This window comes from Carassius carassius, chromosome 44 (assembly GCF_963082965.1).
Source record: "Carassius carassius chromosome 44, fCarCar2.1, whole genome shotgun sequence".
In the NCBI taxonomy this organism is placed as follows: domain Eukaryota; kingdom Metazoa; phylum Chordata; class Actinopteri; order Cypriniformes; family Cyprinidae; genus Carassius; species Carassius carassius.
This window is the reverse complement of record NC_081798.1, coordinates 23,585,161-23,601,953: the sequence shown is the minus strand read 5'-3', so window position 1 is coordinate 23,601,953 and position 16,793 is coordinate 23,585,161. Positions and strand designations below refer to the sequence as shown.

Sequence of the window (16,793 nt, the reverse complement as noted above, 5' to 3'; positions counted from 1 at the left end):
GGGTCCCACTGGATATTTTGATTCTCTCTCCAGGAGATGTGAGGGTTATGGGTGCGCACCCAGGGTAGTCCAAGGATAATGGAGTGAGCGGATGAATTGATGACATAGAATCGGATGGTTTCTGTATGCAAGGTTCCAATGAGGAGCGTGGCTTCCTCCGTGATCGGGAGAATCCTCCCGTCACCGAGGGGTCGTCCATCTAGCGCCTCCACTGCCAAGAGTGAGTTACAGGGAGTTAGGGTCAATTGGCACTGAGTAACAAACTCACTTGAAATGAAATTCCCCGCTGCCCCTGAATCTACGAGTGCTGAAGTCAGAAATACTTTGTTCTGAGTGATTAACTGAGCTGGTAGATTAAAGCAAGAGGAGGAGGGGGTGTTCTTGGTTTGTTGACTCACCGTTTGAGACCTTGTCAACGGACATACAGGGCAGGAAGTCCTCATATGTCCCCGTTGACCGCAGTGAAGACAGAGGTGATTTTGCATACGACGTTCGCGTTCCTCAGGCGTGATGTGGGTCGTTCCTAGTTGCATTGGTTCCTGATTCATGGCCGCTTTGTGAGACATGTGGACTGGAGCTTGTGTTGGGCGGCGTGAGCGGATCAAATTGTCAATTCGGATGGTGAGATCAATGAATTCATTCAGATTCCTACCCTCGTCACGGCAAGCCAATTCGGACTGTAACTCTGGTCTTAATCCTTTTCGAAACAGCAGTTTCAGTGTGTCCTCGACCCAGGTGGTTTGAGCTGCGAGTGTGCGGAATGAGAGAGCATGCTCCCCAGCCGAGCTCCTCCCTTGAGTAAGGGTTAATAGCTCCTCTCCAGCATCTCCTCTCTCTGTAGAATGTTCGAATACCTCACGGAACTGTTGAAGGAATGCCTCGAATGAGGGGAAAGCAGAACCATCCGTCCTCCAGACTGCTGTTGCCCACTCTAACGCCCTCCCGGTGAGCAGCAAACAAACAAATGCTATACGGCTGGATTCCATGGGGTATAATAGCGGCTGTTGATTGACAAAAAGAGAGCACTGTAACAGGAAACCCCTACACTTAGTCGGAGTTCCGTCAAACAGTTCTGGGAAGGCGAGGCGAGGGCTGACCGGGGAAGTCTTCGAAGATGAAAGGTTACTTGGCACTGGCGGTTGGGCAGCCATGGCGCTGTTTGTCGAATGACGGATACCTTGCAATGCTTGAACTAGCTCCTCCGTTAGAGTTGTCAGTCGGTTCAGCTGATGCTGTTGTGATGCCAGCTGAGATGCTTGGGCGGTCAATTCGGTGGAGAGTTGCGCGAAGGCCGCTGGATCACTAAACGGCGAAGTCTTCTGTTGTGAAGAACCAGACGGAGTTTGATCCATTTGCAGCTCTTTATTTGGGATAGTCAAACAGACGGGGTCAAACGACAGCAAACTGAGCAATAGGGGACAGAGTCGGGAAATCAGGCAGAAAGTCGAGGCAGGCAGAGAACAATCAATAACGTGAAACAGTCCAGGGTCAAGGGAAGAAAACAAAACACGGGTAATAACGCTCAGAACTGACAGCTGGGGCAAATCAAGACTTCGCAATGAGTGTGTGTGTGTGAGCAGCTTATATGGGTGTGGAAATGAGGTGCAGGTGTAAGTGTAATAAGTCCCAGGTATGAGGCCTTGTGGGAAATGGAGTTCATGGTAAAACTAATATTCGGGCGATGGCTCCCTCTGGTGGTGCAAGGGAAGCGGTACAGGAACGTCCTCTGTAACAAAACCTGATTAAAATTCTTCATACAGATTTTTTTTTATTGCAGGAAGGAGCACAATAATGATCAATAATCACAAAAATAATCACAATCACACTATTAATACACGTCATTCCCTATTATTTTTACATTTACTACATCATTAATTATTATCAAGTTGTGTACACTTGAATCTGTAGTACAAGTAATTGGTGAAAAAATGCTCACTGGTGTCTGAGTGCAATAATTTTGTAAAAATATTTGTAGCATTTTATTTTACTGTCCTGTTCCTCATGTGCATACTATGTGCTTATTATAGAAATGATAATAACTAGGTTATAACTACTAACCCTGAACCTACCATTAAACCTAACTCTACACCATGTAATTATTAGATATTACCAAAAGTTTCTTAGGTAGGTACACTGTAACTACATGTATATACACGTTCTGTAAAATAAAATCCAACCATGAAACCCATAGAATTTAAGATCAATATGATCACACATGCATTTTATAAAATAGGCCCTTCATGATTCTTTATTTCACTTTTAGTATTCCAGAACTTTTTGATTCAGAATGAAATATATCTGAAAAACAACCAAATCAGGAAATAAAGATAAATGATATTGACAAAATTACTCACATCTAAGTGTTATCTTAGCACAGGCCTTTGATCCAAATAATGAAGCACTTTCTATAAACATCAGTGAGTTTTCTGCACCTCTGTAATGCTAGTGCGGCCCACTCCACTTGTGCAAACTGCTCATGTTCTCCCATATTAAAGGTTGCCTCCGCATTACTACTCTCCACAATTTTTCAATTAGATCTATACTCCTAGACACTTCAGAACAGTAATTTTTTTTCATGTGATTTTACAAAAAAACAAAATTCTATATGATTTTCTCAAAGATCAATCAAAAAAAGATTTTTCAAGATCTCCAAAGCAGGTTTAATTATGCACTCAATCCTTGGTTGGGGCTCCTTTTGCACAAATTACTGCTTCTGTGCGGCGTGGCATGGAGGTGATCAGCCTGTGGCACTGCTGAGGTGTTATTGAAGCCCAGGTTGCTTTGATAGCGGTCTCCAGTTCCTCTGTATTGTTTGTCAGATGTTACTTGTCTTCCTCTTCACAATACCCCATAGATTCTCTGTAAGGTTCAGGTCAGGTGAGTTGGTTGGCCAATCAAGCACAATAATACCATGGTCATCAAACCACTTGGAAGTGGTTTTGGCATTTTGGGCAGGTGCTAAAGTCCTGCTGCAAAATGAAATCAGCATCTCCATAAAGCTTGTCAACAGAAGGAAGTATAAAGTGCTCCAAAATCTCCTGGCAGATGGCTGCATTGACTTTGGACTTGATAATACACAATGGACCAACACCAGCAGATACCACAGCTTCCAAATCATCACTGATCTTTGGATTCTGTGCCTCTCCAGTCTTCCTTCAGACTCCAGACCTTGATTTCCAAATGAAATGCTCAATTTACTTTCATCTAAAAAGAGGAATTTGGACCACTGAGCAACAGTCCAGTTCTTTTTCTCCTTACCCCAGGTGAAATGCTTTTGACGTTGTTTCTGTTTCAGAAGTGGCTTGGTAGCTCTTTTTCTGAAGACGTCTGAGTGTGGTGACTCTTGATGTGCTGAGACTGGCTTCAGTCCACTCCTTCTGAAGCTCTCCCAAGTTCTTGAATCGTCTTTTCCTGACAATCTTCCCAAGGCTGTGTGATCCCTGTTGCTTGTGCACCTTTTCCTACCACACTTTTTCCTTCCAGTCAACTTTCTATGAATATATTTTGATACAGCACTCTGTGAACAGTATGTATGTATATGTGTGTGTGCATGTGTGTGTTTCTGTTTGCACACAGTTTTTTTCTGACAAACAAATAAAAAATCTAAACATCAGGTCAGGAAATGTTGAGACTGTCGACTTCCGATGCCTTTCTCCCTTTGCGTCTCTGCAGCACAGCAGTGTAGCACACATTGATTGGCATATGTGCATCACAAACAGAGAGCTGCAGAAGTGAAGCCCTCCCTCATTTTCCAGTTGTGTTTGTCTTGGTGTGGAGGTGAGTGTTGATGAACAACAGACTAAGCTGCCTGTGCCTCAAATGTACAGCTAATTATCCTATCCATGACTCATTAAGAGCTACCATGTAAGTTAGCTAAAATATAGCTAAGGCAATATGAAGTGTAGTACTGTAGGTTAGACCAGTGCACGTTCTTTCACTGCATTCAGTTTATTTACAAACCTGATTCCAAAATGTGAGTAAAAAAGGAGTGGAATAATTTACAAATCTCATATACTTATATTTTATTCACAATAGAATATAGATAACATATCAAATGTTGAAAGTGAGACATTTTGAAATGTCATGCCAAATATTGGCTCATTTTGGATTTCATGAGAGCTACACATTCCAAAAAAGTTGGGATGTCCGTGATCTTCGGGCCCTTAGACGGCACTGCATCACATACAGGAATGCTACTGTAGTGGAAATCACAACATGGCCTCAGCAATACTTCCAGAAAACATTGTTGATGAACACAGTCCACCGTGCCATTCGCCATTGCCGGGTAAAACTCTATATGTCAAAAAAGAAGCCATATCCAAACATGATCCAGAAGTGCAGGCGTTTTCTCTGGGCCAAGGCTCATTTAAAATGGACTGTATTCTTTTTGGAAAACTGGGACGCCATGTCATCCGGACTAAAGAGGACAAGGACAACCCAAGTTGTTATCAGCGCTCAGTTCAGAAGCCTGCGTCTCTGATGGTATGGAGTTGCATGAGTGCATGTGGCATGGGCAGCTTACACATCTGGAAAGGCACCATCAATACTGAAAGGTATATCCAAGTTCTAGAACAACATATGCTCCCATCCAGACGTCGTCTCTTTCAGGGAAGACCTTGCATTTTCCAACGTGACAATGCCAGACCACATACTGCATCAATTACAACATCATGGCTGCGACGGAAGAAGGATCCGGGTACTGAAATGGCCAGCCTGCAGTCCAGATCTTTCACCCATAGAAAAAATGTGGCTCATCATAAAGAGGAAGATGTGACAAAGAAGACCTAAGACAGTTGAGCAACTAGAATCCTGTATTAGACAAGAATGGGACAACATTCCTATTCCTAAACTTGAGCAACTTGTCTCCTCAGTCCCCAGATAATTGCAGACTGTTATAAAAAGAAGAGGGGATGCCCTTAAAATCATACATTTTCTCAGTTTAAACATTTGATATGTCATCTACTGTATATTGTATTCTAAATAAAATATTGAAATTTGAAACTTCCACATCATTGAATTTTGTTTTTATTCACAATTTGTACAGTGTTCCAACTTTTTTGGAAATTGCATATATTTATATCATTTCATATAGTTATACAGTATCACGTGAAGACTAACGTTTTTTCCACCTAAAATATTACAAAATTGATTTTATACAGTAGATCAATAAACAAGAATTTAATATTAAAGGGTTAGTTCATCAAAAAATCGAAATTATGTTATTAATAACTCACCTTCATGTCGTTCCAAACCCGTAAGATCTTTGGAACACGGTTTAAGATATTTTAGATTTAGTCCGAGAGCTCTCAGTCTCCCCATTGAAACTGTGTGTACGGTATACTGTCCATGTCCAGAAAGGTAAGAAAAACATCTTCAAAGTAGTCCATGTGACATTAGAGGGTCAGTTAGAATTTTTTGAAGCAAAAAATATGACTTTATTCAGAATTGTCTTCTCTTCCGTGTCTGTTGTGAGAGAGTTCAAAACAAAGCAGTTTGTGATATCCGGTTCGCGAACGAATCATTCGATGTAACCGGATCTTTTTGAACCAGTTCACCAAATCTAACTGAATCATTTTAAATGGTTCGCATCTCCAGTACGCATTAATCCACAAATGACTTAAGCTGTTAACTTTTTTAATGTGGCTGACACTCCCTCTGAGTTGAAACAAACCAATATCCCGGAGTAATTCATTTACTCAAACAGTACACTGACTGAACTGCTGTGAAGAGAGAACTGAAGATGAACACCGTGCCGAGCCAGATAACGAACAAAAGATTGACTCATCGGATTTCCAATCATTACAAGTTCTTTCGGACAGTTCGATTCAATAAACATGAGGGTGAGTTATTAATAACATAATTTAGATTTTTTGATTAACTAACCCTTTAAAGGTGCCATGTGCAAAAATTGAGGTAAAAATATACAAAAAATGACCTACACGCATCAAAAGTATGAGAAGAAATAAGGGCGATGATGTCATTACAAAAATGTCAAGTTATAGTGCTGCAGAGATATCAACCTTAATTAGCAGTAGCATTACTAGCCCCGGCCCGACAGGTGTCGTAATACCAGTTTCGGCCATGGGAGGCGGTATGCGGGCAACATAACCACCAGCCAACCTGCAATACACGAATAACTCACACGGCTTGTGGGCGTAATCTAACCTGATGTCAATCGTGTGGAAAGTACAGCCCACTACTTCACTTCAGTTCAGGGAAGAGAGCGGAAGGATAACTTAAGCCCTTGGCAAGAGACCACCACCCGCTACAGGGAAACAACCGCGCTCGGAATCACAAATCAAATCCGATAAGAAAAGGAGCCGAACCAGAGTAAACATCGGCACTGCTTTCAATCGCTGGAGACAACTGATGGACCTGAAAGAAATGAGGTTCGACACCGAACTTGCAACATTTCTTTTGGATTGGTAAGTTAGATGCTGTTAGTATTTCGCTAGAAGTTTGTTTTATATGTTTGTGTATTTTTTTTTCGGGAAGTTATAACATAGAAATGTATCGAAGGCTGTTCTATAAACGTGCTAATGTTAGCGATGGCTAACCGTAGCTGCGTTTGATAATTAGCTAGCTATAACTTACCCATTTTTTTATATCATAAGTAACCTTCTCTGTCTAGTCTGTAGGTCTCCGTGTCCTCTTTGCTTCGTGGTTTTTCTGTACGTGAGAAAATTGATGTGTTGCATGAAAGCGTGTGAAAAGAGTCAATAGCGTGTGTCTCACGGTGAATGCTTGAGAGTTGGCAGCTCTGGTTACGTTGGTTGGCGCTAGCTTGGTCAACATCAGCTGTCTGATGTTGACCAATGATGTTGACAGAATGCTGTCTGTCAAATTAATTTAATTCAAATAATGTGTATATACAACTCAACGTAATATGAACAAAACGAATATGAACATATTCACTGGTAAAGGTGAGGGGGAGTAGCTTGAAGATGTCATGTTTCAAAATCACTTGACATCACCCAACGATCCTCTGGAGGCAAAACGTCCTCTTATAGCAGCGGTTCTCATTTCCAGTCCTCGCGCCCCACTGCTCTGCATATTTTGCACGTTTCTCTTTGTTAACACACCTGATTCAGATAATCAGCTCGTTAAAAAAAATGAACTCCGTGCATGAACTGTTTTTCAAATGTTCATTGCTCCCTACTCTCTGAGCAGGGGAAATCTGTTGAAGTTTACCTCACATCGAAACATTCATTCACTGATTTGTGCTGTGCAGCGTCTTTAAACATGGACGACTGTGACATCATATACCTCTGTAAATCAATACAATTTAAATTCACGTCTTGCACACTTCAGTGCACTTTGATTGGAACATATAGCTACGTTCACTTCGAACTGGAATCATGGCTGAATATCCTGTGATGTCCACTTCGCAGGGCACTTATGTTCGAATAGAACAAATGTCTGAAGCGCTAAGAGAAACGTTCAAAATGTGCAGAGCAGTGGGGCGCGAGGACTGCAATTGAGAACCGCTGTCTTATAGGCTTCGGCTATGCTCTAGGGTTGTTGTGAAGGCAGGGGCGGAGCATAGAGACTGCCGTTTCTCGTTTGTTACTCTAGAGTAGACCAATTCACTTTATTGAGGCATACTGCCCCCATCTGGTATGGAATGTGGAGTATGACTTGATTTTTTTGCCAGATATGACAGATGGCACCTTTAAGAAACTTACGTTTTAGATACAATATTGAATATTTTTGCTCTATTTCACCAGCAAATATAATTTCAATTTGCGTCTCTGAGCAACATGACGCTGTTTTGTTCCTGAATGAATTAACCATTTAAATTATTCGGTTCAGTTGTAACGACTCACTTAGTGACTTGCTGCCACCTACTGGCAATTTTACATTTACATTTACATTTAATCATTTAGCAGACGCTTTTATCCAAAGCGACTTACAAATGAGAACAATAGAAGCAGTCAGGTCAACAAGAGAACAACAACAGTATACAAGTGCCATGACAAGTCTCAGTTAGTCTAGTATAGAACGCATAGGCAGTTTTTTTTTTTTTTAATTAAAAGACAAGAAAATGAAAAGTGCTAGTGTTAGTTGGTTAAGTGCAGGCGTAAAAGATGAGTCTTTATAAATTTTAAATTTTAAAATGTGAAATTTTAATTTCACATTTAAAGTATCTTTTAATTGAATTTTTTTATTTTATTTTTTATATACAATTGTAAATATCAGTATTTAACGTTTTATGTTTAAAATATCAAAACAGTATTAATGCATTTGTAACTGCAGGTTAAATTCATTCATGTCCTGCATTGAACAATGTGTAAAATGTCCCTTCTAATGTAGTTTCTGTGTTTCCTCTGCATTGCAAAGATTAATTTTCTCAATGCTGAATTTGGACTGGTAACATCCCAAATTATTTATTATTCTAATTGACTGATTCTATTTTAAAAAATTGACTTAAAAGATGATGCACAATTCAAAAGGCTTTATAAAGGTAAAAATGCTCATAAAAGGTAAAAATATATTTAAATTTATTGGAAAAGATTAATTTCTATCACTGCTGTGAACTGACCACACAGAATATGAAGAATATCAAAAACTTTAGGAATCAGCTGTCCACGGTAGTCCTTAAGATATCAGCACAATAACACACTCAACAAAATATCTTCTACTTATCGTTATATAAGATAAAATCCCAGAAAATATTGAGATAAATATATAATATTGCACACCCCTAATATATTTAACTTTTTGTTTAGAAAATAATTTAAATAAATATAAGAAGTGCCCTTTTTTTCTACTTGAGCCCCTGCCCCTCAAAATGTCTGTGCATGTCCCTGTTCTAGTTTTTTGTCCATGGAGTGGACATTGAAAAAACAATATCATCAGAAGAGCCAGTGTGGTGGGCTTAGACTTTAGACTTTAGACTCAGAAATATCTACACCTACCACATTTTCCCTTCTTTTGAATTCTTGTTTTCTCTTTTTTTTCATGTTGAAAATTGGTTGTTAGACATTGTTTTGGCTACTTTTAAAGTTACTTCTATACAGTATGCATTTTTCATGTTATCTTGTTGCAGAGACATACAGTTTTGGTTCCTTAATGTATTTCTTGAAGAAATTGTTTACATGTGATCACTACAACTTGATATTTTGTCTTATGTATATTCCATCTTTTTTTTTTTTTTTTTTTTTGAGTTTTGTCTTTTATTGAAGCATTTGCAGCATTTTATGCACTTGTATTGTAATGCCATATGCTTCCCTGACATGGCTTTCTCAAAAATTAAACATTTTTCTTGAATATAATTGCTTGAAAATCATTTGGAAATCCAGGTGAAGGAACTGCCTACCTTCAAGGATGTCGATTTCAGAAATAACATGCAGCGAGTGTACATCAGTGAAGAGGGAAAAGAAAAGCTTTGGGATAAACTGAACAGGGACACAGAGGTGAGATGATTTACATATTATTACATTCGGCTTAGATATACTTATAACTATATCGTGTTCTATGTGAAAATATTTATTTCTAGTTTTTACCCCCTTTTTAAACTGAGAAGCCGAGCTCTAAAAACATGATAAAGCAGTGTCCAAGACCTTAAGAAACATTCTCATCTGCAAATAGCAAAATATAGTTTTACATATGTAAGAAAATTTTTCATAGACTATTTCTTGATTGGTATACAAATATGAAATTGTACCATATATGCCCTTTTGCATTAAGCAGAGGAGGAAATATTTTTTATATTGAACATGATGATATGGTCTGCTACCTATATTATTTTTCTATAGCAAGAAATCTATATAGAAGAACTACCGTTTAATAAGGGACATATTGATACTAACAGCATGTTTGTATACCTGTATGTGTTTTGGCAAGTTTCTTGTACGTTTGAAGATCATGGACTACAGCCTGCTGCTGGGCATTCATGATGTCGAGAGGGCAGAGCAAGAGGAAGTGGAAGAAATGAAAGCCCCTTTAAGTGAAGAGGAGGAGGATGCAGAGAATGACCTTTCGCTTATGGCTGTGGGGTCTTTTGGCACTTCCCCTGAGGGCATTGCAGGGTACATGAGCTCTTACAAACCAATTGGTCCAGGAGAGTTTGACCCTTATGTTGATGTGTATGCCATCCAGAGTGCAGCTGGTGAGTCACATTCCAGTAGATAAGTTTAATAGGTCAGCATTATTTACATGTCAAGCTGTTCATGAAATAATTCAAATAAATAACGGATAATGATAATTAATGCAAACCACATAAATACCAATCTCAACTTTCTATAATCTTGAAGCCATTCATCTTTTCATGAAGATAATTATAAGTTATAAAAACAAATGTCCTTTACTAATTTTGTGCTGGTTTTCGATGCAGATTCAGATTGATCAAATTACATCTGCTTTGAATTTGTTTAAATCCTTAGAGTCAATGTTTTATTCTTGTGTTTGTCTCTCCTTAATCTAGGTTCCACACACAGAGAGGTATACTTCATGGGTCTCATAAACATTCTGAGCCAGTATGATACCAAGAAGAAAGCAGCCCACGCAGCAAAAACAGTCAAGCATGGAGTAAGTGACACTGAGGCTTTGTGTAGTTATTTGAATATATGTTTTTTACACGTTTATTGTAAAAGGATTCAACTGAGCTGTAAATGTATAAATGGGTATTACTGTTTGTCTGTCTGTTTTGCATTGGTAAATTTTTCAATATATATATATATTTTTTTCTTTAAAGGTTGGGGCTGAAATCTCTGCAGTTCATCCTGAACAGTATGCCAAACGGTTTCGAGAATTCATTGCAAACATCTTTGCCTAATTGAGAGCATTTTAAATATACTCTTCCAAATCTAGTGCACAAAATGGTAAAAAACAAAAACAAATTGGATACAAAAACCTTTATTTGGAGCTGGTGATTTGTACAAATTAAATTATTTGAAAAGCATTATTTAATTCAGTTATTTAATGTTTAGCATATATATGTGAATGATAAAAATTGTTGTAAAGTTTATCACTCTAATTTGCAGTAAAAATGTAATAATGCAAATATAAAATGTATACAATAAAACTGACTCCATGAAATGGATGTGCAGTTATAACTGTTAAAATAGTTTAGAATGGGACATTTTAGTCTGCAGGATTTTCAAATGGTGAAGATTTCAATTATTTGTATGCATTTTCACAAAATAAATATGACAATTTGTTTGTCATTTAACCCCTTTTGACTTTTTGATGTACTGTTCATATTATAGCCTTGAGTGTCCATCCAGTAAAATGGTTTCCAAACTTCCACAAAAGCAAATCTGCCCTTAATACTGCACATTTTTCCAGTGCCTGATTTTCCATTGTCATTAATCATTCTTAGTGTAAACGCTTTTTCTCTCTTGAAGCATATTTCACCACCAGACACATCCTTTTTTTTCTTTTCTTTTTTTTTGTCTTTAGAGTTGAGGACTTCTATTTCATTCCATACTTTAAAACGGAAATACATTTTTGATTAACCCAATTCTTCTTGCTCTTCCACTTATCACCTTTTCCCCAACTATTACACTAATACAGGTCAATCTGCACATGTTTTGGCACAGTACTGGAGAGAGTGGTTCCCTCTCATATATATATATATATATGTGTGCGCATGTGTGTGTGTGTGTGTGTGTGTGTGTGAGAGAGAGAAAAATGAATGTTTGGAAATTAAGAGAAAAAAAAGAAAAGAAAATCAAATCAAATCAAATTATTTATATATATATATATATAGAGGGAACCACTCTTTCCAGTACTGTGCCAAAAAAAACACACACACACACAAATGTACAATTGTGCTCAAAATTATTCATACCCTTGGTATTTTTTATCAAAGAAGGCTATTAAATAAGTCTGCATTGTTTATCCATTTGATCTTTCATTCGAAAATGTAAAAAAAAAAAAAATTCTAACCTTTTTTTTTTATTGAAGATAAAAGTGTCACGGTTGGTAAACCGTGATCTCTGGGTTTTGCACTTTGTGGGTGAAGTCTGTGTGTTACGCGTCAGCACTGATTAGTTTGTGGGCGTCTCCGTTAATTGTCATCAGTAACAGCTGTCACTCATTACTCATCCCTATATATTGGCTTGTCTAGTGTCTTGTGTTCGTGAGAGCGTTGTTTCATGTTTGTGACCTGTGCTTTGCTTTCTTGTGTGTTTCTGCGTTGGATGTCCGTGTTTCCCCGGAACCCCGTACACTCTACGCAACCCACCACCAAGCAACACCACTTACCTTCGGCTCGCTTCACTGCAGTTCCTGTGTCACCCTTTCCTGCTGCCTACTCACCTCCGCCTTCCGGATTCGTCACTCATCACCACCATCTTGGACTGTGCATTTCTCCCAGTGTTGTTTGTGTCTCAAGTACTGTCTGTATCACTGTCTTCATTAAATATCGTTTATCTCGCACTTGCTTCCTGCCACTCCTTCACCCAGTGGTTACAGAACGCTCTCACCAAACATGGAAGCAGCGAGCACCACTTCACTGTCTGAATTCATTCACCACAGCGTCAACCGCATGGATCAGCAGCAGGAGAGCATCGTGAACACCGGACGCGCGATCCAAGCACTGGTGACACAGGTGTCCTAGCTCACCCAGCGGATTCATCAACTCACCTCTCCCACTGCGTCCACCGCACCGCCTGTCCCTTCGACGATCACGAACCCATGCAGGTGGGTAGAGCTCGGCTTTCCCGGAGGGAGAGAGAGCGGCGGAGGTCCCAAGGACTATGCTTATATTGCGGTGGCTCGGAGCATTCCATCCATTCCTGCCCGGTAAAAAGAGCCAGCCCGATAGTAAGTTTGAGGTTACTATCGGGTGGGATCTCCGCCGGGAAGTCCTCAACCACATCATCGACTCTCCTTCCGGTGAAACTGCGGTGGGAGAACCACACTCACGACTGTCACGCCCTTCTGGACTCTGGGGCTGAAGGTAATTTCATTGACTCTCTCCTTGCACGTCACTTGAACCTTCCAGTCCTTCCTGTGTCTCATCCCATCCATGTCACCACACTCAATGGCCAGGAACTGCCACACGTCACCCACTACACTGAACCCATAACTCTGCTCACCTCAGGCAACCACAGTGAAACCATATCCTTTTACCTCATGGACTCTCCTGTAGCTCCCATTGTTTTAGGTCACCCCTGGTTAATCAAACATAATCCACGAGTGGATTGGGGTTCCAACACAGTCACCTTGTGGAGTTAAAGTTGTCATGAGTCTTGTCTGGTTTCTGCTTGTCCTGTTGTGCCTGTTTCTGTCTTTCAGAAAGAGACCATGGTGTTATCAAACGTGCCCGCAGAGTACTTGGACCTGAAGGAGGTGTTCAGTAAGTCCCGTGCTTCTCTTCGTCTGCATCGTCCCTACGACTGTGCTATAGATTTAGTGCCAGGTAAGTCTCCGTCTAAAGGCAAGCTTTACTCTCTTTCTATTCCGGAGAGGGAGGCCATGGGGAAATACATTTCTTTTTTGTGGGTAAGAAGGATGGTTCTCTGCGACCTTGTATTGACTAACGAGAGCTGAACAACATCACGATAAAGAACATCTATCCGTTACCGTTGATGTCTTCAGCTTTCGAGAGGTTACTGGGAGCATCCGTATTCACAAAATTGGATTTACGTAACACTTATCATTTGGTCCGCATCAGGAAGGGGGATGAATAGAAAACCGCCTTTAACACCCCTAGAGGTCACTTTGAATATTTGGTGATGCCGTTCGGGCTCTCCAACTCGCCAATTTCAATCGACGTTTCATTCGTAATTTCAGCCAACTAGTCTCACCTCTGACGGCCTTGACCTCCCCCCCAGGACTCCGTTCAGGTGGTCAGATGCCGCTTCGTTTCGGCTCCCATCCTTGTAGCCCCTGATCCCACATAGCAGTTCGTGGTGGAGGTCGACGCATCAGAGGTGGGGGTAGGAGCAGTTCTTTCCCAACCTGCTACCTCGGACGACAAGATGCATCCCTGTGCGTTTTTCTCTCATCGAATATCTTCTGCTGAACGCAATTATGACATTGGTAACAGAGAATTGTTGGCCGTCAAATTAGCTTTAGAGGAGTGGCGTCACTGCTTGGAAGGTTCAGGGGTACCTTTCATTGTTTGGACCGATCACAAGAATTTAGAGTACATTAGAACTGCCAAAAGACTGAATTCCAGGCAGGCTTGGTGGGCACTTTTTTTCGGTCATTTTGATTTTGCTCTGTCGTACCGCCCGGCTTCCAAAAATGTCAAACCCGATTCTTTGTCACGTCTTTTTGATCCCTCCGCCTGCCCGGTGACTCCCGAGTGTATTTTACCTGAGAAAATAGTCATCTCAGCATTCGTATGGGAGGTCGAATCAAAGGTCAAGACGGCCTTTGAAGGGGTAACGCCTCCGCCCGGTTGCCCACCAAATCGTTTATTTGTGCCAGAAGAGGTACAGTCCGAAGTTATTCAGTGGGGTCACTGCTTTAACGTTGCTTGTCATCCAGGGATAAGCCGAACCAAGGGGTTAGTTAAACAACGATTCTGGTGGCCACTTATGGCTCGTGACGTCCACGATTTTGTTTTGGCTTGCTCAGTTTGCGCCAGTGGTAAGTCGTCTAACCGGCCTCCTGATGGGCTTCTTCAACCACTGTCTGTCCCTTCGAGACCCTGGTCACATATCGCACTAGATTTTGTTACCGCCCTCCCGCCCTCTAATGGCATGACGGTCGTTTTGACCGTAGTGGACCGGTTCTCGAAGGCGGCACATTTTTATTCCCTTGCCCAAATTACAGAAAGCCAAGGAGACAGCTGTCACTGTCCTAGATCACGTCTTTCGGTTACATGGCCTCCCGGTATACGTGGTTTCTGACAGGGGATCCTAATTTATATCCAAATTTTGGAAAAAAATTTGTAAGTTGCTAGGAGCGACGGTTAGCCTGTCTTCAGGTTATCATCCCCAGAGTAACGGGCAGTCTGAGCGAGCAAACCAAGATTTAGAGAGAACGTTGCAATGTTTGGTCTCCAAGAATCCTTCTTCCTGGAGCCAACAACTCTCTATGGTGGAGTATGCTCACAATTCGTTACCAGTGTCAGCCACGGGCCTCTCTCCGTTTCAGTGCAGCTTAAGTTACCAGCCACCAGCTTTTCCTAGTCTGGAATCTGAAGTCGCAGCCCACTCCGCTCACGCAGTTGTCCAGAGGTGCCACCGCACCTGGACCAGAGCCCGCGAGACTCTGCTCCGGATGAGGGAGCACACTAAGGCCAAGGCCGATCGCCACCGGTCAAAGCCTCCCGTTTACGTCGTGGGTCAAAAAGTGTGGCTTTCTACGAACAATATTCCTCTCCGTTCCGTTTCGAACAAATTAGCTCCCAAATTCATTGGCCCTTTTACTATCACCAAGATCATTAGTCCGGTGACAGTCCGCCTCAAACTAACCTCCAGCATACAGGAGGCTACATCCCGCCTTCCATGTGTCCAAAATTAAACCCTTGTTTTATTCACGTATTAATCCGCCTACCCCGGTTCCCTCGCCGCCACGTCTCGTAGATGGGGAACTGACCTATTCGGTTAATCGTATTCTGGACTCGAGACGGAGGGGACGAGGATTCCAGTATTTGGTGGACTGGGAAGGTTACGGCCCGGAGGAGAGGAGAGGTACTGTCAGTCGTTACAAAAAGTGAAAGTAGGGGGAAATCACATTAAAAAATAAATATTATTCTCTTGTACACAGTGGGCACAATTATTGGTACCCTTAGAAATTCTTCTGATGAAAATATCTAAATGTTTTTATATCACACCAGGGTGACATAAAATTATCCAGCCCTGGCATCCCTTTTCACAGGAATTTAAATATGAAGGAACACAAAGGCCAAATTCCTTTAATCATTGATTACAATGAGTAAAATCAATGAATATATTTCTGATGTGCAGCAAAAATAAATTAGAACGTGGCCGTAAGAAAAGAGCTAAAGCATTAAAAATCCCCATTTCCACCATCAGGACAAAAATTTCCAATCAACAGGAAAAAGTTACAAATCTGCCTGGAAGAAGATGTAGGTCTGTTTTGTCTTAAAGCAAGGTGAGGAGGATCGTTTGAGTGGCTAAAGACTCCAAGGATCACAGCTGCAGAAGACAGTTGAGTTTATTTTGTTTGTTCAAAAAAATGAAAAACATTTAACAGGTCTCCACAAAGACCAAAAGCAACCAGGAGATGTACAAAGCTGTTGATTAACAATATGATTAACAGGACACTATAATTTATAATAATGAGGGTGTCATTTAATTTTCATTCATGCATTTCTCTATGCACCATGCATTCCACAACTGTGCTTAAGCCTTAACCTCTGCTTTACTGATATTAATTTCCATTTCATATGCAATAATGAACTTGAATGAACGAACACACTTAGTTATGCCTTCCATGGTTTGCGGAAGCAACTCAACCATCTTGAGCAAGAGAAACAGATATTTAGCACGAGCATAGATATTTTACTGACACCAGGTGGTGCTATAACGTGAATTTAGTTTGCTCATTTAAAGTTTTCCCATTTCTGACTCAATTCTTGGCTGTTTTTCTGATTTTCACAAAAATAAACTGACATAGAGACTCTCTAGAAGGAAAAAGAAAGAAAGAAATTTGTCTAATCATCCCACAAAAATAAATAAATGAAATAAACCAGGAGTGTTCAGTCCTGCTTCGGGAGGGCCACTGTCCTGCAGTCAGCTCCAGCCCTAAACACACCTAAACCAGTCAAGCAGGTCTTCAGAAAACGTTCAGGCAGATGTGTTGACACAGGCTGGAGTTAAACACAGGACTTTGACCCTCGTGACTGACTCTTTCTTTTTTTTTTT

At 40.7% G+C, this 16,793-nt stretch overlaps 1 protein-coding gene across 3 annotated transcripts in view; it reads left to right on the top strand.

Annotated features, from left to right (window-relative positions):
• The window catches only part of pip4k2cb (phosphatidylinositol-5-phosphate 4-kinase, type II, gamma b), a 56,340-nt gene extending 45,167 nt beyond the window's left edge, over window positions 1-11,173 (top strand). For 2 of the 3 annotated variants that reach the window (XM_059537249.1, XM_059537247.1), the window contains 4 exons: window positions 9,303-9,416; window positions 9,847-10,111; window positions 10,427-10,530; window positions 10,697-11,173. In XM_059537249.1, coding sequence (XP_059393232.1) covers window positions 9,303-9,416; window positions 9,847-10,111; window positions 10,427-10,530; window positions 10,697-10,777 — 564 coding nt within the window. In that variant the 3' untranslated portion in view covers window positions 10,778-11,173. The remainder of the gene's footprint in view (window positions 1-9,302; window positions 9,417-9,846; window positions 10,112-10,426; window positions 10,531-10,696) is intronic. The other variant, XM_059537248.1, reaches the window with a different exon arrangement.
• Window positions 11,174-16,793: the final 5,620 nt, after the last annotated feature.